The following is a 22,381-nucleotide window of genomic DNA, read 5'->3' on the forward strand; positions in this document are numbered from 1 at the left end:
GTTTGAAAGAATAGTAGCGGATCTTATTAAAAGTCTGAAATGTAATACGTCAGTTTTAACGCTTGTATCTTTGTAGCTTATGCTACGAATACTTTAGAGCTTGCCCTGTATTTTAAGAGCTTTTGCTCTGCTCTTTTTTTTTTTTTTTTTGAGACTAATATGTTTCCTAAGAAAAAAAAAAAAAAAAACTACTATGGTGTAGGTTCTCTTTATGCTCCCCTACACCTACTCACCCATGATAAATTTGGTCTGACCAACCAAATCGATTTAAGTTTGGCCGGCCTAGATTAGTTCAAGCTAAACCGACTTAACATAGGTGACATCCAGCCGACTTGTAGGCATCCTTGCCAACGGGCATAGCTTAAGGTCATATCAAAGGTTGGCGGTTTTAATTATTAGGGAAAGCCTAATCCCAAGAGAGTTTATTATACAGTAAACCAATTAGTATTATTCTCAAGAGTGTCATTATGGTCAGTCCCTTATGAGTTGATCTCATGCAAGCCCAACAAGAATAGCAAACTCATTAAACAGACCTTGGAATTTATTTGTTGACACTTATTAAGCCAATTGATGTTGCCTGGCTTGCTCTTCAATAATTCTAATAATGAATTGATCTTACCATTTATCAAACACTCCACTAATATTCAAACTTCCAGGCCCTTTGCTTTTCCAATTTCTCACTTTATTTGATATCAACATAGGGATGTTTTTATGTTTCAATCTTATACGATTCTTGCATCCAATTTTGTCCACAATTCATAGACCATTATAATCGTCCATAGCATGGCTATGGTAACATTGTGGATGCCAACATCACCAAGAATCCAAATTTACTTCTTTTTTTTTGTGGAGACCCCAAATCCCAATGATTCACCAAATCTATAATGATCAACAACATCCCAATTTATTAATGAAAAACTTATTGGGTGGAGGCCTTCTCTCTGCTTGGCCACTTGGGCATTTTGACAAACAACTATGATGCCGGCGACCCCAAGAAGTGAATTGTCAAGATGAAAGCTTGAAGTTGGAAAAAAAAAAACAAAAGACTTTTTTTGTTGTTGCTGAAATGGATATGGTGCGATAATTACTAAATTATAAACGTGAATTTGGCTTTCAAATCCATCGATGAAATGTTGATTCATTGATGAAGGACATTATAACCATGTGCTTAACCAGCAAAAGAATGAATGTGGGCTCGACAAGGACACTAATCATGTGCAATGCACATCTAAAGGTGGGTGTGAACTAGATATGGTGAAGCCAACATGAGACGACACAGCCAGAGACAAAGGCCCAACATGTTAAACATGTTGGCACAAGAGGGGAGAGAGAGAGATTCGAATTAGTGATCTCTACTTCATTAGGCGTGATTCCAGTCGATTGAGCTACCTCTTGGAAATAGGCCCACCATGTTAGAATATAAATTAAATAATTAATTTCATCTATTTTTATCGGTTTAAACTTTTGGGATAAGTAGTAATTTAACATAGTATCAAAAAATTTCTCTTGTCAATTCACCCCATTTTATTTATATATTTTACGTATTGACTCTCATAATTTAAACTTTTAAAATAAGTAATAATTTAATGAGAAAATTGGCTAAAAAATGAGCTCAGAACCTTCTTAGATTTGGAATGAATCGTTGTTGAATTTTAATTTAATAATGAATTTTAAAGCCACTTAAAAATGTGTAGAAATGAGTGTAAAAAAGTGGAATGTGTAGCATATAGTCGCATAGATCCAACCATTTTATTCTACAGAAGTTTTTTATAGTCTACTAGAAATTAGAATAACTTGAAATTGAAAAATAAAATCCTAATTCAAACTACTGGTGGGATTTGAAAAATGTCCTTCTTCCCTCTCCTTCTCTTTGGTTTCATAAGATAAAATAAAAATAAAATAAATAAAAAAAGGTAAGATTATAATCTACGAACTTTACAAAAATAAAACAGAGTACCCTTGACATGATGGTGAGGCTGCTGTCCAGGACATTCCGATCTCTTAAAAGTCCAAACCCTAACCCTAACCCATTAAAGCCATCATCATCATCACCGTCAAAAGACTCAAAACCAAGAATTTCACTACCTAAATTGAGCTCCAGATCATGGTGCGTCTACCTCATTCTCTCCACCAATGTACCCATCAAAACCTACGTTGGGGTCACCACCGATTTCCCTCGTCGGTACGTTTTTTTGGCACGATTTGTTCTTTGTCAAGGGATGGTTTGATTAATTTGTTGAAAATTGTCATCTGGGTATCTTAATTTGGTTTAGTTTATTGCCCAAATGGGTTGATATTTTTTTTATATCATTTTTTTTTATGTGATATCACATTATGATTGGTACGAAGAGTTTGCATTTTTTTTTTTTTTTTCAAGTTTTGTAATTTGATTAAGATCCTATGTCTAAGCTAATATTTACTTCACTGATGAGGGCTTGTTTGTATGCGTTAAATTGAATTAAAGAAGGATTCTTGAAATGTCTCCTTGTGTTATTCGATTGTAATCTTATCCATCTAATTAATGCTATCTGTAATTGATCCTCAATAGTTCAAAAACCTGAGGTAATTTATATTTTGTGTTGGCATGTTGATTAGGCCTAAGAAATAGTCAAATCTGAGTTTGGATTAAAAAAAAAATGCTGGTTCCTAAGCTGGAATTTTGTCTATATATATTTTTCTTTTATTTCTTATTTCTTCTTTGTAAGTGTTAATATTGTTCGAGTATTTCTACCCTAAAAGTATTAAGTATCTAAGGCTTATCTTACTGTTTTTATTCTTCCTTGTTAAATTTACTACTTTTTCCCTGTTGGACTCTGCTTTTCGTTCCCAGAGTAGAAAGAACTGGTATTCTTCATAATTGGACAAGTCCCATTAATATTCACTTTAACAAAGTGGAACTTTTTGTGTAGTCTGAGACAACATAATGGTGAACTTAAAGGTGGTGCAAAAGCCTCTCATGCAGGAAGGCCATGGGTATGTGCATGTATTATCCGAGGTTTTAAGGACCAAAGTGAAGGTATTTTTCTAATCTGTTGGGTTTAAAGACTATATACTTTTCTTTTCTTACTTTGCAGACACCAAGTAGCTAACATCCTGTGAGCTGCTTATGTATGCTGTCTCATATTTATAGAATTTGACAAGAATGTTGTAAAACATTCAATGTTTTTGGGGGACGATATGTTAGTTCTCTCTCTCGCCTGTTCTCACGTCGGTGTGTGGAGGAGCGTCCCAGTATCTATGTAGAGGACTGTTATCTACATTTTCTCAGTTTTAGTTTTGTTCGAGTGCAATGGGTGATGTGAGTTATTTCTTTGCTGAAACAAACACTTTTGAGCTATAGATAGAAGCAGGGTATTTGGGTTTACGTATTATTGAGAGGGGCAGAGGGGTTTCACAAGCGGTGGTTCTGAGCAAGTCGAGTGTGGCGTGGTTGTTGGCTACGGTGGAGGTGGTGTTAAAGGGGGATAATTTGGGAGTTTTATAGGACTTTAAGGGTTGATAGCAGGGAATATATTGTGCAGAGGTGCACAAATAGTCATGGGCGATACATGGTGCTGGCGGAATATGGAGTAGGAGGGCGGTGAGGCTTCATTGTTGTTCTTGAGGGGTGAGAAGGTAGAGGGTGGAGCAATTTTGTTGCCGAGTTAAGAAAGGTGGTAGCCATTTTTGTGGGAGTAGGGGAATGGTTTCCCCAAAGGTGTATGATGGTCCAAAGTCGAATGAGTTGGATGGTACGATGTCGCTGCCAGCGAATAAGGACCTCTTGGTGGAACATGGAAGAAGGTTGTATGTTGAATCTTTGGTAGACAAGGGGCAGCTTTAGGAATTTGAGTATTCATGTAGGGGTAGAATGGGTAATATAGAGGAGCAAACATTGAAGGAGGACGGATATGGAAGGAAGGAGCAACATTAATTACACGGAAATCCTGGTATTCAAGAAGGAGATGACAACTTGAATATCTCTTCGGTTGATTCAAGTGAAATATTTGAATTATGGTCTTTGAAGAATTTACTGGTTTCCCATATTTGTTATTTATGAAGCCTAAGATTCTTTCCTGTATTGTGAAAAAGATGATAGGGATAGGGATAAAAGGTTGAGGATTAAAGGTCTCTTTAGGGATTGGAAGGTGGACATGGTTTGTTTACAAGAAACTAAAATAACGATTATTTCTAGGGCTGTGGTGCTAGTTTATGAGGATATCATCATGTGGATTGGTGTTATTTGGGATCGATAGGGGCTTTCAAAGGGATTTTCTTAATGTAGGATAGGCGGCTTGTGGAAAGGATTAAGGAGTTTGTGGGGACTAATACAGGTGCAAGTTTTTATAAAAGTGTCGGTGATAATTTTAAGTGGGCTTTTGTAGGTGTTTATGGTCAAAATGACAATAATGATAGGAAATGGCTATGGGATGAATTAGTTGAACTAATTAGTTGGTGGGAGATGCCATGGTGTATTGGTGGTGATTTTAATGTTTGAGAGATCAGGCGACAACTGATAGTCCCTATCTATGCTGGATTTTTTTGAATTCCTTTTTTATCAAGGTGTAACAGATATCCCTGTTGTTGGTGGGAATTTCACATGGTCCAACAATCGAGATTTGCCATCTTAGACCATAATTGATAGGTTTCTCCTATAGCCTAATTGGGAAGCTCAGTCTCCTAATGTTTCTCTGAGGAGATTCCTAGAATCTTTTTGGACCAGTTCCTTGTGGTGCTTGATTGTGGCGTTGCAGTTAGGAGCAGATGATATATTAACTTTGAGAACATTTGGTTGAAGTCAGAGAGATTTGTGGAACATGTGAAAAAGTGGTGAATGTTTATATAGTTTTCAGGGTTTCCCTAGTTTTATTCTGGCTCTCAAGTTGAGAGCCTTGAAAATGGATCTGAAGAGATGGAACGAAGAGGTTTTTGGTAATGTTGGAAAGCAGAAAAAGGATCTTTTGTTTGGAATCTGTGACCTTAATATTATTGCGGAGGGAAGACCCTTATTTGGTGCTAAAAGGTGGAGAAAAAAATTTCTAGGGATTTAGAGGTTTATTCTGCTCAAAGAAATGTGCTGGTGGCAGAAGTTAAGGGCTCTATGGTTGAGAGAGGGAGATAAGAACAATAAAATTTTCCATATGGTGGCAAATTCCAATAGAAGAAACAATACCGTGGATTCTTTAGTTAATGGATCGTTGTCCTTAAAGTCTAGAAAAATAAGGGAGCATGTTGTCCAATTTTACAATCGGCTTTATTTAGAACAATTAAGTTGGAGGCCAAACTTGGATCGTCTCACTTTTACATCAATTGGAGATGATGAGATACTCTCTGTCACTATTGTATGTAAACATAAGTATCATATTTGTATATAAGATCTTCCGAATAAACTTTTGTATTTTTTCTATCTTATCATGTTTCTACTTGAGATTTTGCTAAATGTTTGATCGACAATACATATTGGTTGGAGGTTGTTGAGACTGATTTTCTTTTCTTTTTTTTTTTTTTATTGTATTTGTAGCTTGTAAGTTTGAATCAAAATGGAAAAGTTTTTCAAGAAAATTGCCCCGAAAAAAGGAAAATGAAGACGTGCCAAAGCATTTAGATGAGACCTCACATCTGTTATTGCAACATAGGCAAGCAGCTCTAAAGAGAGTTAATGGTTTATTTGATTGCTGCCACCTAGAAATTGATTGGCCATTGAACCCTTACTGATTAGTAAATGACATTCTTAATAACTTGTAATTTGGATAAATTGAGCAAATCAAATATGTTGTATACCTTGGAAAGGTCATACTTGGACATATGATTGACAGTCAGTAGCCCAAAATTGTTGTATATTTATTTGATGTCATTGGTGTAAAAACAGAGAAATGGCCATGACCATTGAAATGTACCAACTCCTTTATACTCAATAATGAGAGAATGAAAGAAAAATTAACTTTTGTATGCAGAAACAACACAATGTTTAATGGTTATCTGTCATGTATACCTCACATTAACCTTAAACTAGTATGTGCAACCTGAATAATTTTATGGACTTCTGTGCACCCCAGATTTCTGCTTGACATATATATATTAATCAAGTTGTGTTCCAAAGAGGGGAAATGAGAGATTCGAATTAATGATCTCTGCTTTATTAGATATGATTCTCAACTGATTGAGCTATCTCTTGGCATGACATGTTTTAATGGCTATGTCATACTGACTGTATCTTATTTGTTTCACTTTAGTCAAACATTAAACGCAGGGTTTAAGCTGCAAGCATGACTTAACATTGTCACTTAGAGATGTTGTGAGATCAACTTCTAATGACAAAGGGCCAATTGAAATGTGCTCTCCACCCCCACCCCTCACCCAAAAAAAAAAAAAAAAAAAAAAGCACTACATTTTCCTGGGGAACTAAGGAAATGGTAAGATTAATGTTTTGGCTGTTACTTGTAGATCTCTCTCTCTCTCTCTCTCTCTCTCTCTCGCATTCAATTTTGTCTCCCATTTTTCTTTATAGATTATCAGCTTTACTGTTAATCATATATATATATAAATGCCGAGTTTTGGCTCAGAGAGCTTGGAATTACGACACGTGTCCTGAACTCATACTTTTTAAAAGCATAACCAGTTTTAATTTTTTAAGTGTCTTCTTAACTTTCTCTATTAACCGTTTAGTGTTTCTCCTATTTTTTAATATGGTTTAATAGTTTACCCTTTAGGTTTAGGTGGTTTCATTATTCCAAGTGTTTATTTCAAATCGTTTCCTTATATGAATTTTATTATTAAGTGACTATATTTAATGTAAGATAATTATGGTTATTTAATTTTTAAACATTGAACCGGTCCTTTTAAGTTAAAAACCAGTCCTCTAAAGCCATTAAATTAACTAAATTAATTCATGTAAGGAATACAATGAGTTTAATATGCCTAATACGTTGAAAAAAAAAAGGTCAAATTAATTCTATCATTAAATTCTCTTTGATTTCTACCCCCCTCTCTCTCTCTCTCTTTACGTCTAAAAAGGGTGCATGCCAGAGCCTTTTAAGTCCATGAGTTTGCTCTTGAAGGCAAAACATAGGGCAAGATTTATGGTGCTTCCTCCTTTAATGGTCACTAGCAACAACATTCAAGTAAATACTTTTGTTTTGATTTTTGTAACCACTTTGATTTTCTCTTCTTTTTGTGTGGTTTGGTTGTATTTGAATTTGAGGTTGATTTATCTAGGGTTTCTATTTAATCGAAAATAATGGTTTTTTTGTAAATCATTTGAATGTTTTATGGAGATTTTTTGTTTTGTTTGTTTGATTTACTCCGATTTTTAGACGAGTTTGGAAGTGCTTTTTTCTTCTTTTAAAAGAAAAAGAAACATAAATTCATTTGAATATTTTATGGGTTTTTTTTCTTTCTTTTTTTTTTTTTATTTTTTTTCATTTGTGTGATAATCTTCAGGTATTGTTTAAAAGAAAACAGAACTTTATTTGATTGTTGTCTAGAAATAGCAACATATATATATATTTTTTGAAACACCAAATATGTGGTAATTAAGCAATAAACCTAATGTGAGATGCTTTATTTGATTGTATTAAATGTTGAGTGAAAGATTTTGTTTTATTTTGTATTAAAAAAAAAAAAAAACAGTATTTTTTTTCGAATGTTTTAGAAGTATATGTCTTTTATTTTTTGTTTTTTGAACATTTTGAACTTCATTCATCATCAACAAAGTAATCTAGACCATAGAAACTCTAACAAAACAAAAGCGTTACGCTCTAAGTACTAAGAGCACGAAACAATATGAATTACAACATCATGGATTTCTTTCGGGATTTCTTCAATCCATACCTTATTCATGATGTGTTTTATTTGTATTGAAATATAATAGGTATCACACAACAATAATATTATATATTCTAATTTTCTATTCATACTTTGATAATAAGAATCCCGTTTTTATTTTCTATATATTTTATGAATACTTATTTTAATTTTAATATCGTCATAGGAGGACAAAGATTTTAACATATCTTAGTTTATATGGATTAAACTAAAATCAATGGTCTTATGTTTTAATTTATTTGAATTTTTTTGGGATTTTTTTTTAGTTTGTGCGATTTACTCAGATTTTTAAGCTTTTTTAGAATTGTTTTTTCTACTTTTGAAAGCAAAAGAGGGTAAAATTTATTTAATTGTTGTGCAAAAAAGGGAATAGAAACTCTTTCGAAAGACGAAAGAGATAATTTAACAATAAACCAGATGTGAAATGATTTGTTCAATTGCTTTAAATGTTAAGTGGAAGATTTTGTTTTATTTTATATTCATAAAAAAAATAAATAAATAAAAAGATTTTGTTCATACTTACTAATTTTTTTTATTAATGCTTTAATAATTTGAATCCATGTTTTCTTCTTGCTATATGTATTTTTTTTTTTACTTTTCATTTCAAACTATGGGAACAAATATTTTAACATATTTTAATTTATATGTTTTAATTTAATTTAACATGTTCAATAACGTATAACCTTTAGTAAGACTCTTTATTTAAAGAGACGTGATGAATTTTTTTACATGCATTTTTTTAACCTAAAAATGTGTTTGAGTTTTGAAATTAAATTATAATGAAGAATCTCGTGCATAGTGCGAATTATGTGCTAGTTAAATATAATTACTAGAATTAACGTAGTGGACATTAACTTGGGCATTTAACGATCTAAAACAACCTGGGGCTTGGTTCATAGTGGGAAATGTGGTCATTTAAGCCACAATTATTTTTGTGACTAACCGCATTAGTCCTAGATATTTGAGGGCTTGTTTAGGATTGCGTTTGAGGAACTTAAAAGTACTTTTAGATCTCTCTTTCGCATTCAATTTTGTATCCCGTTTTTCTTTATAGATTATCAGCTTTACTATTAATTAAATATAATTACTAGGATTAACAGAGTGGACGTTAACTTGGACATTTTACAAGCTAAAACAACCTGGGGCTGGGATCATAGTGGGAAATGTGGTCATTTAAGCCACATTTATTTTTGTGATCAGCCGCATTAGTCTTAGATATTAAGGGTCTGTTTAGGATTGCGTTTGAGGAGATTAAAAGTGCCTTTAACACTCAAAAAACCTATTTGAAGAAAAAAATTATTTTTTTGGTAAACAAATTAAAAGCACTTTTAAGGTCTACAAAGCCTTTTAAAAAAAAAAAAATAAAAAAAATAAAACTTTTGTCCAAAAACTCTTTTTAACTTAAAAACTCTATTTCTCAAACGCAATTCCAAACAAGCTTTAAGCCATCAATCATTTATTTTGTGGTCCATCATTCAACAAAATTCCAGTTGCTCATCCTATTATTTTCTCCTCATATTTTTCTTTATATACCTCTGTGTGTTTTCCCCAATTCGCAGAAAGTATCCAGCCTTTTTTTATTTTTTATTTTTTTTATTTTTTATTTTTATTTTTTATATTGATTTTTATTATTTAGTCTTATATCTATGTTTAGAGACGATCCAAACTCGACATTGGAGTTGCCATTCTACTCTAAAGGATCGATGCTCCATGAATCACCTGATTTGGTTAGAGAATCAAACCTATTTTTCTGGTGTAGATAGTTAATTGGTAGTTTGAAGCAACCCTTTGGTCATTAGCACAAATCACACATCCAATTAATAATACATATCTAGCTGCGTAAGAGAAGTAAAAGTCAAATGCAATTAGCAAGGATAAAGTAGCAAACATGACTCTTTAGTGATAACTGAGATATACATCCACAGATTTGATCTTCTTGGAAGGCAAAGTACATAGAACTAAAAGCAAGATCAACCCATCAAGTGGATGATTTACAACTACAAGACTACAAAGACGAAGCTATAACAGGAGCTACAGGCAGATATATAAAAGCACCCATTTATTCTCAAGCTACTACATCTTCTTGTAGATGAAAACCACTGGTCCATCAACCTCACTTTATGCTGCAAACAGGGTTACAAGCAAGAGAAAAACAGAAAAGAGTTATAAATACATTTCTTAAAAGAGTAATGCTAACCATGTGTCCGTTTTTAAGCACAGCTAGTAGCATAAAAATTTTTTTGCACACACCCTCCCAGGTGGCCCCATCCCCAACCATCACACGGGATGGATCGGGACTGCTAGATCTAGTGGTCACAATACCACAAAAACAAAGAGATCTGATGGTCGTGATCACAAAACTTTACATAGGTAGTGCTCGCGACAACCCTCATACATTGAGGTGGCCTACCACCCCCACACACCCTTTTTAGTGGCACCACCTCTAAGGACTACCAAATCTTATGGTTAGTAGTCGCGACAACTCTCGTAGGTTTAGTTGCAGTGGCCTACCACCCCCACATGTCCTCTTGGGTGGCACCACCTCCAAGGACTACCAAATCTGATAGTTACGATACCACCAGATCAAAGAGATCTAGTGGCCGTAACTACTAAATAGGACTTTGGGAGTGGTTACGACTTACAACAACCCTCAAAGGTTCAGTTGAGGTGGCTTACCAGCCTTAAAGAAGTGATCGGCCATCCATAAAAGAAGGTGGCCAATGTTTTTGAGCTAACATGGCTGTACCACATCAGCTTGTTGTGCGTAAAACACATGTATATTTGCTATCGTGGACTTATAATAATCTTCATGCATAAAAAAATATATTTTTGCATGCAGACATATATAAAAGAGCTAGCAGTCATACTCGTTGCAGTTTGCAGAAGGGTTGATATTGTAAGGGAGGTTAACCCCACACTTGTTAGGAAGTCCAGCTGCTAGACCAATGTTGTAACCAGTGTACGGAATCCCATTAACAGCTTGCTTCAGACACCTGCAAACGCTCTGGCGGTCCGCCGTGGTCTTAGCCAGATCGTAGAGGGACTTGATCCCGCTGCAGCAAGCAGCCGGCACAGACCCACCACTGGCTACATAAGAAACACATGGGGTCAGGTAACTCACCACCTGGTTGCATGCTATGTCTGCTTCGGCAGCCATGGGTGCGCTTGCCACCATGCATGCAAGCACCAAGCAAGTCAGCTTCAGGACAACAGAGGCAGCCATGAAGATAAGAATTGAATTGATTGCTAGTTTTAAGGTTTTGGTCGCTGGCTGAGTGTAAGAGGCCTTGCTGTATATAATGGAGATGGTGGTGCAAGTCGAAAGATTGTGTTTCATGAAGGAGCTTGTTTGGTAGTTGGGCTTAATTAGTGTGTGTTGGTGGAATTTGGTTGGGCGAGTTAAATGCTACCACAAATGCAAGAGAAAAAGTGAAAACAGAGTCCTTTTGAAGAGGAAGCAACGGTAAAAATTTAGGGTTAAAAAAAAGTAGGGAGATTTTTTTTTTTAGTTCTTTTAATGGTTTGGATTTAATTTAATTTTTTATTTAATGAAAAACTTGAAATTAAATTTGGACAGTTAAAAAAACTATAGCAGATTTGCTCTTTTTTTACTTTTTTTTTTTTTTTTTACGGTACCTATGTAATACCCCAGTCTCACATTGGGAAGACGAGTTACCCACGTAAAGTGACATTTATAGATATTAAGTCTCACATTTCTTATTTACTAACTGAAACTAAGACTTTATAAGTGGTTCTAGAAAAGTTTTAAATTGATTAATCTTTTTAGAATAATAATACAAATATGGCTAACGCTTTCTCTATGTCATTACAATCTAAGCTAATCCAAAAATTTATCTCCCTCCAACTAATTAGTCTATGACTCTATGGTTTCCTCAAATATTTTAACTTTTACAATGTTTTTACAATTTTCTATTGAGGTTGTAATGTCCCAATTTTGTTATAAAAAAATGATAAAAAGACCATTTTTAGCTTCTTTTTCTGTCTTTGTTTTTTGTCAAAATTTTTGTTTGTCATATGTAAGAGATTTTTTTTTTTTTTTTTTAATCATTTTGAATCAGGTAAGGAAACTTTTTGTAATTCCCATAGAAAATTGTAGAGATATTGTAAAAATTAAAATATTAGAAGGGAAGTTAAATATAGTTTTTCCAAATTAAAAATTACTGCTTGCATGTGAGAACCGTACCAAAATTTACTCGCAATCAGACTACAAATTTCAGAAACGCAGTAGTGAGTTTCTGACAATACGTTTTATGAGAACGTAGAAATGGACAAAAGCTTTTCAATTTGAAAAAAAAAGGCTATATTGGTAGGTGGGGTTGGATTAATTAGAGTCCATCAACCAGCAAAAAGTGGAAATTTAAACCTAATTTCTCTGTTTTCGTACCATTTGAATTTAATGTCTTCCTTTCTAAATTTTAATAACTAATTTATTCTATAATTCATATTTTTTAAATCGATCATTTCGTTGTCTTTCTGTCCAAACAAATAAATGATGATCTTTTTGTCCGTGTAAACAAAAAAAAAAAAAAAAAAGGCAAAGAGAGAGACGGGTAAAAGACATCATAAACCTTTAAGATAATTATGACATAAAAATATAATTTATAGTATTACTCGTTTAAGGGAATTTGGATTATTTTCAGTTCAAAATAGACTGAAGAATATTCAGTTAATGGCCTAGATATCTTTAGAAAGATTTTGAGGCCATAAATAGAACATATGTCCTACTAATAAAAATAAATAAATATTATATATATTTTAAAAATAATTTAAAAATAAATAATAAAAAATTAAAAAAAAAAATTAAGGGGTGGCTGAACCACCAATGGGGATGGTTTGGCCATCCCCAAGGGCCAAATAAAAAAAATTAAAAAAAAATGATTTGGCATTTGGGGTGGCCGATCCACCCCCAAGGGTCGATCTGGGGTGGCTGGAGGCCCCCCCATGGGCCAAATCAATATATATTATATTGATTTGGCCCTTGGAGGTGATCGGACCACCCCCAGCCCCAATGGCCACCCCCAATGGGGATGGTTCAACCATCCCTTAATCTTTTATTATTTTTTTAATTTTCAATTATTTTAAAAATATATATAATTTTTTTATTATTATTATTAATAGGACAAATGTCCTATTTATGGCCTTAAGATCTCTCTCTAGAAAAATTCTAGCCATTAACTTAATATTCTCCAGTCTATTTTAGATAGGAGAAGATCATGTTCCATTTAAGTACTGTGACCCTAACCAAACATGCCATTTAATTCGCATCTTCTAGTGAAATACATCTTTTGCCATATGTCGCTTGTTCGTAAGGTACAGTCCTAGCAAAATGATGATGTCAAACTCCTTGCCATCCTAGTAGATCATGCTATCATTGTCTAACATGGTGTAGAAAATGTTACTTGCTCGCTGGCAAATTAGGAATGTTAACTAATTTTTTGTTTGGCACAATTAGTCAACAATTAACATCAAGTGGCGGAGTAGTTATCTTTTGCACATTCTCGATCGGAGCCGATCGAATGAATACTCATTATATCATAATTAATTAATGTAGATTTTAAGAGTAATAGCTAGAAGTTATTTGAAATGCTTAATTTCCTCCCATTTTCCATTGGATGTAGTCACAAAACGACCAGAAGAATGTAATTATGTGAATACAATTTTATTGTGTGGCAATAACACTTTCCTACCATCAAATATAAGATTAAAAATGATAGTGCCTTAACATTGTCATCATATTGATAGAGTTATCCCAAAAAATGTAGAGAATTTGTATGTCAATGTACGGGTGACATTCTTCACAAACTTGCCTAGCGCAGCACACTCTTCCAACGCCCTCTCATCAACCTTACACCGGAGGAACTGGGGAAAGAACAGCCAAAAGCAGGTCACCATCACGAATCCAATGGTCAAGGGCCCCGAGACGAGCCGCGGCAACTGCCACCTGCCGGCGAAAACCGCCTTCTTCAATACAACCTCGACAGCCAAACACGAACCTTGGAGGAGGAAGAACCATGTGACCTCCCAAGTGGAATTCATGCACCCCAAGTAGTAGAACATGAGCTCATGCATGAGCCCCGACACGATGAAGGTGGCGAGAATGGCAGCGATTGACACCCACTTGCGGCCAACGACGCGTGTCATGGCATGGCGAGTGGGATCGTATACGGTGGGGCGCAGGATGCTGGTGACCATGAGGTTCCACCTCCTGCCCCAGAAGTCTTGGAGTGAGGTGGTGAGGTATGGCTCGTTGAACTGCGGCTCAAGCTCCACTCCTAGCAGGGCTCGAGCCAGGGCTGCCACCATGGCTAGAATGATTTCTAGGAGAAAATATATATGAAAGCAATATAGAAACAATATAACCTTTGGGTGGATATCCTCACTATAATCATAGACACGTATCAAAATGGCCAAAAGGACACCAATTACTACATGCCTTAGAGGGAAAAATATTTGGCTTCCCTTTGGGTTTTCTTTGTTTTTGCCATTTAGATGTGATATTGGTGGAGATGGGTGCTTTTTTTGGTGGATCTTGATGGGAGTGCAAGCAACGGCTACAAATCGTCCGAGAGAGATTGATGAGTCAGAACACAAAGGGCCTTTACCAAAAGCAAAGAGCAAGAGCTTGAAATTGCCAAGCCAAGCAATGAAAAATGCAGTGGTGCCTCCAAGATGAACAGAATTTAGATTGAGAGGAAGGAAGAGGAAGATGAAGACGACTGGGAGTACACAAAGGAGTCTTGCAGGGCCTCTGGAGACTATCTTATTAATTGCATAGCAATAAGAAAGACATGCGAAAACCCCAATCCATACCTTTATTAAGCTCAGTATCTCTCCCTCCATTTTTGCTTCTTCTTGATATCTTTGCAATGTGGGAGAGCAAGATCTGAATGTGAGATCCAAGTTCAAGAGTTTCACAAGAAAACTTTGATTGATGTACAGAAATTAAGAAGATGGAAAGAAAGATTGACCTTTGACCTTACAACATCAGTCACGTGGATGCACTAATTTGCAATAATCTTTTTAGGGTTTAAAAATTGACTCAAAACCTTATGTTATAAGCATATATATGACAAATAACTCCTTAGTCCGAACTTTCATTTGAAATTCTGATAGAAAACCGTCATAATATTGTCACATCAACACTAACAATAATACGACATGCGTGTGTCCCTCATAATAAATATTAAATATTAAAAAAATCTAGAGATCGTGGTCCGACCATTTTAAAATCGGTCCAATATGTGATAGCCGAAACACCCCCAAAGCCTTGAGGATGGTTAGTCAACTATGATTTTCATCAAAATTTTAAACGAAAAGAGAAAGTTATTTGTCATTTATGCTTACTACATAAAGTTTTAGCTCAATTTTAAAAAATTTTAGAAAATTTATGACTAATTTTACATTTTTTCCAAGAAAGATTCACCTTGACTTTGCAAAACGCGTTTTTCCATTGGCAGACCATTTTTTTATTGTTCAAGTGGGAACAAAGGTGCAACTTTACAACAAAAATGTGCAAAGCATTCTGAATACAAAAATATTGTGGGGGAGATGAAAATGGAATTTTCAAAGTATATATCATATAAAATATCAACATGATTAGTGTTGGGTTGGATTATTTATATTTTATACACCTAAAAAAATTTATTTCAGCGCGGTTGACTTGATGAACACATGAAATCTGTGCATTTTAAATATACAACTTCATCACAGTTCCTGAAAGCAAGGGTGATCGTGGAAAAATATGCCAAGGAGGAATATTCTTCATAGAAAGTTCGACTCTTATCACATGTGTGCCAAAGAAGTTTTGTGAGCAAGCTAGCAATCCCTTTGCCTTGCAATTTTACAAGTCAAAAGTATATTTTTAAATAAAAATCGTAGGATGTGTTTTGTTTGGGGGCGTGTTTATGTTTTCAAATCGTAGGTAAATAAGTCGTTATAAAAATGCACGATTTTAAAGGTCAAATCACGATTTTAAATGTCGAACTATATATAATTTTACTAAAGACGTAACTGGATTTTTAAGAATCGTGTTTTCATTTCTGCATTTTAAAACTACTATTTTTTTCAAATAGTATATTAAGAAATCGTTAAACCAAACGGATACTCTCTCCAAAGACAATGGTGGTAGAATTTGAGGGAAGTGTGGCTGAAAAAAGATTTTGTAACTGGGTAACTAAGTATTCCTCCAGGCCCATGAGCTATTAGGTATTTTGATAGCTAGCCTCCAGAAGATTCAATGTGGGTAATACATCTTGCTTTGTTACATTGGCCCATAAGCAATATGAAGGCATGAAGCCCACCCCCACCCAAAAAAAAGGAAGATAAAAGAACCAAGAAAAAGGGAAACAAAAAACCAAATAAATAAATAAAGGCAGTCTACTTTCAAACCTCCATGATATTTATATTGTTTTGGTTTACCATTAAAGAAAGAAAAAGAATTCCTTTTTTTTTTTTTTTTTTGTTTAGTAAATGAGAAAAACAAGAGTGAAACATAATTCAAATTTTCTTCAAAAACCCAAGAATCTGAAATTGGTCAGATTTGGAGAGAAAATGACAAAAGAAAGTACAAGCTAACATGCAGACAACCCATAAAGCAACGAAAATATGTGGAGCGAAAGGAAGATGCCTTTTCTTGATGAGTAATCAAACAAAAGGCGGAAGATATTGGACCAGAAGTCCACCTGTCAAAGAACACATACCAAGAAACAAAATGCTAATCAATTTTTTTTTTAAAAAAAAATACACATGCCTCTATGAGACTGATTCGGATTTCTAGCGATTTGTTATTTACCCTCTTACTCGGGAAAGCGAGTTATATTTGATGTCTGAATTGCTTTGAGATACACAATGATATACCCAGAACAACTTTACAAGGCAAAGAAAATAAAATATGATTCATCTCAATCTATTTTATGTAGGGTTTTTTTTTTAAAAAAAAAAAAAAAATCAAAAAAAAAAAAAATCAAAAAAGGTAGGAGGGGACAATTATAGTGGCTAATTTACCTAAATATGACTATGAAAACACGTACCAACTGAGAATCAATAATATAAAAGGCTTAAATAGTAAAAACCGTAGGCGCTTCCACTTATATTGGTTTCTCTGGCTAATTCCCACCAAATATGTCACTAATGCTGGAGGTAAAAAGTACAACATTGATCGTATATTCCTTCATTGACTATGTTTTATAGCTAAATGAGTGTGGAAGTTGAGATGAATGTTTCAGATATGGTGTGGTGCTCAGTAGAAAGGCACATTTAGCCCAATTTGGTTGGTGTGTGGCCAAGAGGTAGATGTTTGGTAATGATGGTGACCATGTTGTTGGCAAAGGTATAGGCAAGTAGAGAGTACTCATTAATTATCAACTGTTGTGGCCCATAATCTTGGTGCTACCGGAGGGTCACCCCAAACAGGCTCACTTATAAAGTACTTAAAAAATCGTCGTTTTTACGGTCATTTTTTGGCGATTAGGTCAAAAAAAAGTTAATGGATGGGGGCCAATTTTTTGACGTATTTTTAGTTTATTTATAAATTTTCTTGCATTGTATTAACTATTTTGGGCAATTGATGTTGGGGTCCTACCCCCTTCTCTTTGTAATTAATACTTTTGTATTAATAAAATTTTATCTTAAGAAAAAAACGAAGAAGAGAGAGTAGTAGTTATTGGAATTTTAAAGTAACAAAACCAACTATTGTCTTGGGTTGTGTAAGATTTGAGCTTTTCCTTTTGGCTTTTGTAAAAGATATCAAAAGTTGAAAGTCTTCTTCACATTGATTCACTCAATTCTAATTTAATACAAATTTCTCCTTTTACACCGAGTTTCAAATTTTAATCCAAACTACCATTTGCATAATGCATTATGGTGTATTCAAGAATAATTTATTAGGTAATGGATCGGAGGTTATAGATAGACCTAATAAGGTCCATTTTACAAGCAAGTCAAACACAATCAGGCCTTAAACAGCGAGTGTATTAGTCCCAGTAAACCAACATTTGCATAAGAGAATAACTAAGTCATGTGTACTTTAACGCCTTGATATTTTCGAAGCTTAAGAGAACAATCATCTAACGGAGTAAGATCCAAAGAAACAAATTGGTTACTCATGGACACTCTCCTCCAAAACACATCGTGCAGGAAACACTCCATAAAAGGAAGGAAGAAGTTTCATTCATAGTGTACGTAGTTTCCTTGTCCTCTTTACTAAATAAATACTGACTTGAACATCGGAGCGTTTTGCACCGACACATCCGACAAGGTTACATGTGCTTGTTTTTCTCTTCATTGCAAGTTTCGTTTGCCTGGAGTACGGTGTCCAACCAACTGATTTTCAATTTTCAATTTTGATTAAATTTAATTCTTAAGTCATTATTTCTAATTGATTTTCTGTTCATTTCATTTATTAAAATGAGACAAATAGAAAACGTGAACATTGAAAATTGTTGATACATTAATAGTTTTTTAAAAACCAAAGAAACTTTGCCTAATTTGGTCCATGCCAGCTTGATTTGCCAACAATAAATAACATTTGTACCTCCAAAAGATTGACTTTGTGCTTCACAAAGACCAGCAGCTGGCGTTGCGGATTATATAATTAATCATATAAGCCTTCGGATGCATGCATACCTTACGAGTGACTTTATTTTATTTTTTATTTTTTTAATTCCGTTTATTAAATAAATATGCGTAAATTCTATATGCATTTTTTTATTAAAATTAATAGAGTATATGACATTCACATACATTTTAAAAAAATATATGTAAAAATAAAAAAAATAAAAAATTATGTCTAATATATATATATAATATATATAAGAAACCAACCACCATTTTACTAATGGTAAGGACTATTATCTACCATTTTATATCACCTATTTTCAATAAAAGACAGTTTTTATTACAATTATATGAGAATTACATGAAGAAATTTTACGGAGAGAATTAAGAATTAAGATATATTATAGTTTTCAAGTTGTGAGTCATCCTCATATTTCAATTGAGTAAGGGTCTGTTTGGGATTGCGTTTGAGGAGTTTAAAAGTGTTTTTAACACTCAAAATGCCCGTTTGAAAAAAAACATACTCTTTTGGTAAAAAAAATTAAAAGCGCTTTTAAGGGTTCAAAAAGCTTAAAAGTGGTCAAAAAACACTTTTGGTAAAAACTTAAAAATAAAGCTTTTGCCCAAAAGCTTTTTTGACTTAAAAACTCTATTTCTCAAATGCAATCTCAAACAGGCTCTAAAGTAGACCTTAAGATTAGTTGTTTTAAAATATAGTATAATTAAATATATTACACTTTTAAAAATATTTAATTTTATCTTAATTTATCGTACCTCATTGAGTTATTATTGAGGTGGTAAAATTTAAATTACTTTAATTAAAATAATAATTAAGCTTTTATGATTCTTATCTTAGATCCAAATCTATTAAGAAATATCTTAAAAAAATCTAAAAAAGAATTCTAATCCTAGTTTTTCAATTACCACAAAAAAATAAATGATATCCCCCTCTCTTTCCAAAAAAACAAAAAGGATAAAATTTTATTCTAAATTTGCTTAATTTATTCTTTTTCTAACTAGTCTATTAAACATGTATGGGTTCAGATAGTGTTAAAGTTTGTTTATATAAAATTGTATAGTTTAATTTTAATCTGAATTAAACGTATCAAACTCATAAATTCTAATTCACTAATTTTATATTAAATTTGTAAGTCGTGTAAATAATTGTCATCGTACCGTTTTGACTTGTATTGTATGTGACCGCACATAATATTATTAATAAAATAATATGGCAGTAAAAAGTTGACTTGAGGTAGAGTATATCAGTATATTCTCCTCTCAAATATCCATATTAATTACCATCCATAAATTCATGTTCATTTTTGGATGAATCATAAATTCATATTCATAGGTCATATTCCATGTAGAGTTAGACTATCAGAGAGATTGATTGCTTCACCATTGGGATACCTGTCTGTGGGCTCCCAAGCCACCTCCCTTACAATCCGCCACTCATCTCTCTGTCTCTCACAATCGAATCCAGAGAAAAACACACAACAGTTGTCCATTTCCCAAATCCCATCAACATGATCTGCAGAACCCAAAAACCTCTTCCTTCTGCCCTTTTCCTCACATTGTGTTGACCAAAAAAAAGCAATAAACCTTTCATCAATCCACGTATTTATCTTACTCAACATCATCACCTCCACCGCCACCTCCAAAAGAGTTATTGAAGAAGAAAAAAAAAAAAGCAAAGCTTTTGCATATATAGCTTATCCAATATCATCATCTCCAAATCCCAGATAAACCAAAACAGCAAAAGAAAGAAAAAAATAGGATTTTTTTTTTTGATGGGATACCTCTCCTGTAAAGCTGAATCGGCCATTTCCATCTCCAACTCGCAAGCCCCATCATCCAATCCCAAATCCACTCACAACCCACAACCCAAAAAACCCATCAAGATCCAACACTTTCACTACAGTGACCTTGAGGCTGCCACCAACAACTTCTCAGACCAAAAGCTCTTGGGCAAAGGCAGCCATGGCTACGTCTACAAGGCCATCCTCCATGGGCGCCACGTTGCCGTCAAGAAGCCGTCTCGAGCTCCCTCGCTCAAAGCCGATGTCTTAACTAGCGAGGTCGATAACGAGATCGAAATCCTGTCCAAAATCCAGAGCCCAAGACTGGTAAATTTAGTGGGTTTTACTAATGATTCTGATAATAGGCTTTTGGTTGTTGAGTTCATGAGCAATGGTACTTTGTATGACATTCTTCACTCCACTACTCGACCACCCAATTGGGGTCGAAGAATTCGATTGGCTTTGCAGACTGCAAAAGCCATTGACACTTTGCATTCATCAAACCCACCTGTAATTCATAGGGATATAAAGTCTGCTAATGTCCTAATAGATAGAAATTATAGTGCCCGGTTGGGTGATTTTGGGTTAGCACTTAGGTGCCATGTTGATGATTATAGGCTAAGGTCAACACCTCCTGCTGGGACTATGGGGTATTTAGACCCTTGCTATGTGACCCCAGATAACTTGAGCACAAAGACTGATGTGTTTAGTTTTGGGATTTTGTTGTTGGAGATTATCAGTGGGAGGAAGGCTATTGATGTCGGGCATTCGCCGCCTTCAATAGTGGATTGGGCGATTCCACTTATAAAGAAAGGGAAGCTTGCTGCTGTTTATGATCCAAGGATTGTGCCTCCTAAAGATTTGGTTGTGAGGAAGCAATTGGCAGTGATTGCCTCCAAGTGTGTGAGGTCTTGTAGGGAGAGGAGGCCAGCGATGAAGGAGGTTGTCGAATGGCTTAGCGGGTTGAGTAAATTGGTTCCACTTCATTCATGGAATGGTTTTAACAATCCGTGTATGATGGTAGAGACTGTTGGAGGTCCAGTGGGATTGAGAAATGTGAATAATTCAAGAGTGGAGGGTGTGGAAGGAGGGGATTTAGATGCAATGGATGGGAAAATTGGTAGGTTGTCATTGAGGAATTCACGGAGAGTGTATTCGGACTTGGGTTTCAGGAGCAACTTGATGGAGCTTATGGCTGGTAATGATGAGGAGGTTGATGGGGTTGAGCCTGGTTCTAAATCAGCGAATCGGAGTTCTAAATTTGGCAGTGGGAGATATTTCCACAGAGGGAAAAATCAATCCCATACTCGTGGTAACGATGACAATGGTTTCCGTTGGAGGCGAAATCAATCAGCTGGACAAAGTTCAGAAATATTTTCAAGAGAAGATGTGCTTTCTCATTCGAGCTTCAGTTCCCAGGCAGCGGAGAGTATATCTAATTGATTTCCAAAAATTCAATTGGAGTTATTCGGCAGTGGAGCGAAGCTCAGTCTTGTAAGGCTTCTCCTTGTTTGCAAATTTCATTGATGTAGATTTTTTGGTAGCTCATTATTTGTGGATTTTGTAAAATTAAATTCCATATTCATTCAAATTTTGATGTGTTGCCATTTTCACATTTGTGGATAAAGGGTACATTGCTGATGTGCCCCTTATAGGTTGTTAGCCCTTTGTTTAGAAAAGTTGATGTATGAAAAACAAATGCTGCTGAATACATGTCAAAATCCATCTTTTGGGTGGTAATCAGATTTTTGTGCTGAAAATATGCTGTAATCTGATATTTTTCATTTTTGTTTCGTTTTATCCTTCTTTCAATGTAAACAAAAATGTTGAATAAAATGAATGTTGTTGATATTTTTTTTTTTTTTTTTGCCATATTTTAATCAGAGATGGCCAAAATTTGGCCTTCCGTTTCAATTTTGTGTGTCAAAAGATCTTAATTTGAGTGGATAATCTTTGACTTTGTTCCAAACTGTAGAACCTGCAGATATTCTGTGTAAGTTTTAGACTTATTCATTATTGTCAAAAAAAAAAAAAAAAACAATGGCAACTCTTATGCTTCCAAATAGGTTGCCACAGTTCTAGCATAGACATAAATGCTTATATTGTCCTGAGGCTTGACACAGTTAATGCAAACAACATATAGAGTATGGCGTTGATGGAGTCCAAGCCTGAAGTAAATTGTGTTTGCCATGGTGTGATCTTCA

General features: G+C 34.4%; 4 protein-coding genes across 7 annotated transcripts; 2 read left to right on the forward strand and 2 right to left on the reverse strand.

Annotated features, from left to right (window-relative positions):
• Positions 1-1,806: 1,806 nt before the first annotated feature.
• On the forward strand, positions 1,807-6,518 carry LOC132167546 (structure-specific endonuclease subunit slx1). 4 transcript variants are annotated; one of them, XM_059578550.1, is made up of 3 exons: positions 1,807-2,182; positions 2,910-3,016; positions 3,131-5,490. In XM_059578550.1, exons 1-3 carry the CDS (start codon positions 1,965-1,967, stop codon positions 3,241-3,243), a joined length of 438 nt encoding a protein of 145 aa, XP_059434533.1. In that variant the 5' UTR covers positions 1,807-1,964; the 3' UTR covers positions 3,244-5,490. The 4 variants fall into 4 exon arrangements, with proteins under 4 accessions (XP_059434533.1, XP_059434532.1, XP_059434534.1 ...); XM_059578549.1 differs by lacking the exon at positions 3,131-5,490 and adding an exon at positions 5,501-5,920 and having other exon boundaries at positions 1,812-2,182; XM_059578551.1 differs by lacking the exon at positions 3,131-5,490 and adding an exon at positions 6,230-6,518 and having other exon boundaries at positions 1,818-2,182.
• A 3,130-nt stretch (positions 6,519-9,648) lies between these two features.
• LOC132168025 (non-specific lipid-transfer protein 3-like) lies at positions 9,649-11,141 on the reverse strand. The gene is made up of 2 exons (XM_059579093.1): positions 10,671-11,141; positions 9,649-9,926 (listed from the first exon to the last, which is right to left on the reverse strand). The coding sequence occupies exons 1-2, from the start codon at positions 11,138-11,140 to the stop codon at positions 9,917-9,919; spliced, it is 480 nt and encodes a 159-aa protein (XP_059435076.1). The 5' UTR covers position 11,141; the 3' UTR covers positions 9,649-9,916.
• A 2,027-nt stretch (positions 11,142-13,168) lies between these two features.
• LOC132168024 (acyl-CoA--sterol O-acyltransferase 1-like) lies at positions 13,169-14,691 on the reverse strand. The gene has a single exon (XM_059579092.1). The coding sequence runs from the start codon at positions 14,662-14,664 to the stop codon at positions 13,555-13,557; it is 1,110 nt and encodes a 369-aa protein (XP_059435075.1). The 5' UTR covers positions 14,665-14,691; the 3' UTR covers positions 13,169-13,554.
• A 5,073-nt stretch (positions 14,692-19,764) lies between these two features.
• On the forward strand, positions 19,765-22,028 carry LOC132184408 (serine/threonine-protein kinase-like protein At3g51990). Its single transcript, XM_059598037.1, has one exon. It carries the CDS (start codon positions 20,169-20,171, stop codon positions 21,618-21,620), a length of 1,452 nt encoding a protein of 483 aa, XP_059454020.1. The 5' UTR covers positions 19,765-20,168; the 3' UTR covers positions 21,621-22,028.
• The last annotated feature ends 353 nt before the right edge of the window (positions 22,029-22,381 follow it).

This window comes from Corylus avellana, chromosome ca1 (assembly GCF_901000735.1).
Source record: "Corylus avellana chromosome ca1, CavTom2PMs-1.0".
NCBI classification, from domain to species: domain Eukaryota; kingdom Viridiplantae; phylum Streptophyta; class Magnoliopsida; order Fagales; family Betulaceae; genus Corylus; species Corylus avellana.

Coding starts and splice junctions, on each gene's coding strand:
- LOC132167546 (XM_059578549.1), top strand. CDS start 1,965: ATGATGGTGAGGCTGCTGTCCAGGACATTCCGATCTCTTAAAAGTCCA. Junction 2,183..2,909: donor ACCACCGATTTCCCTCGTCG/GTACGTTTTTTT, acceptor CTTTTTGTGTAG/TCTGAGACAACATAATGGTG. Junction 3,017..5,500: donor TTTTAAGGACCAAAGTGAAG/GTATTTTTCTAA, acceptor TTGTATTTGTAG/CTTGTAAGTTTGAATCAAAA.
- LOC132168025 (XM_059579093.1), bottom strand. CDS start 11,140: ATGAAACACAATCTTTCGACTTGCACCACCATCTCCATTATATACAGC.
- LOC132168024 (XM_059579092.1), bottom strand. CDS start 14,664: ATGGAGGGAGAGATACTGAGCTTAATAAAGGTATGGATTGGGGTTTTC.
- LOC132184408 (XM_059598037.1), top strand. CDS start 20,169: ATGGGATACCTCTCCTGTAAAGCTGAATCGGCCATTTCCATCTCCAAC.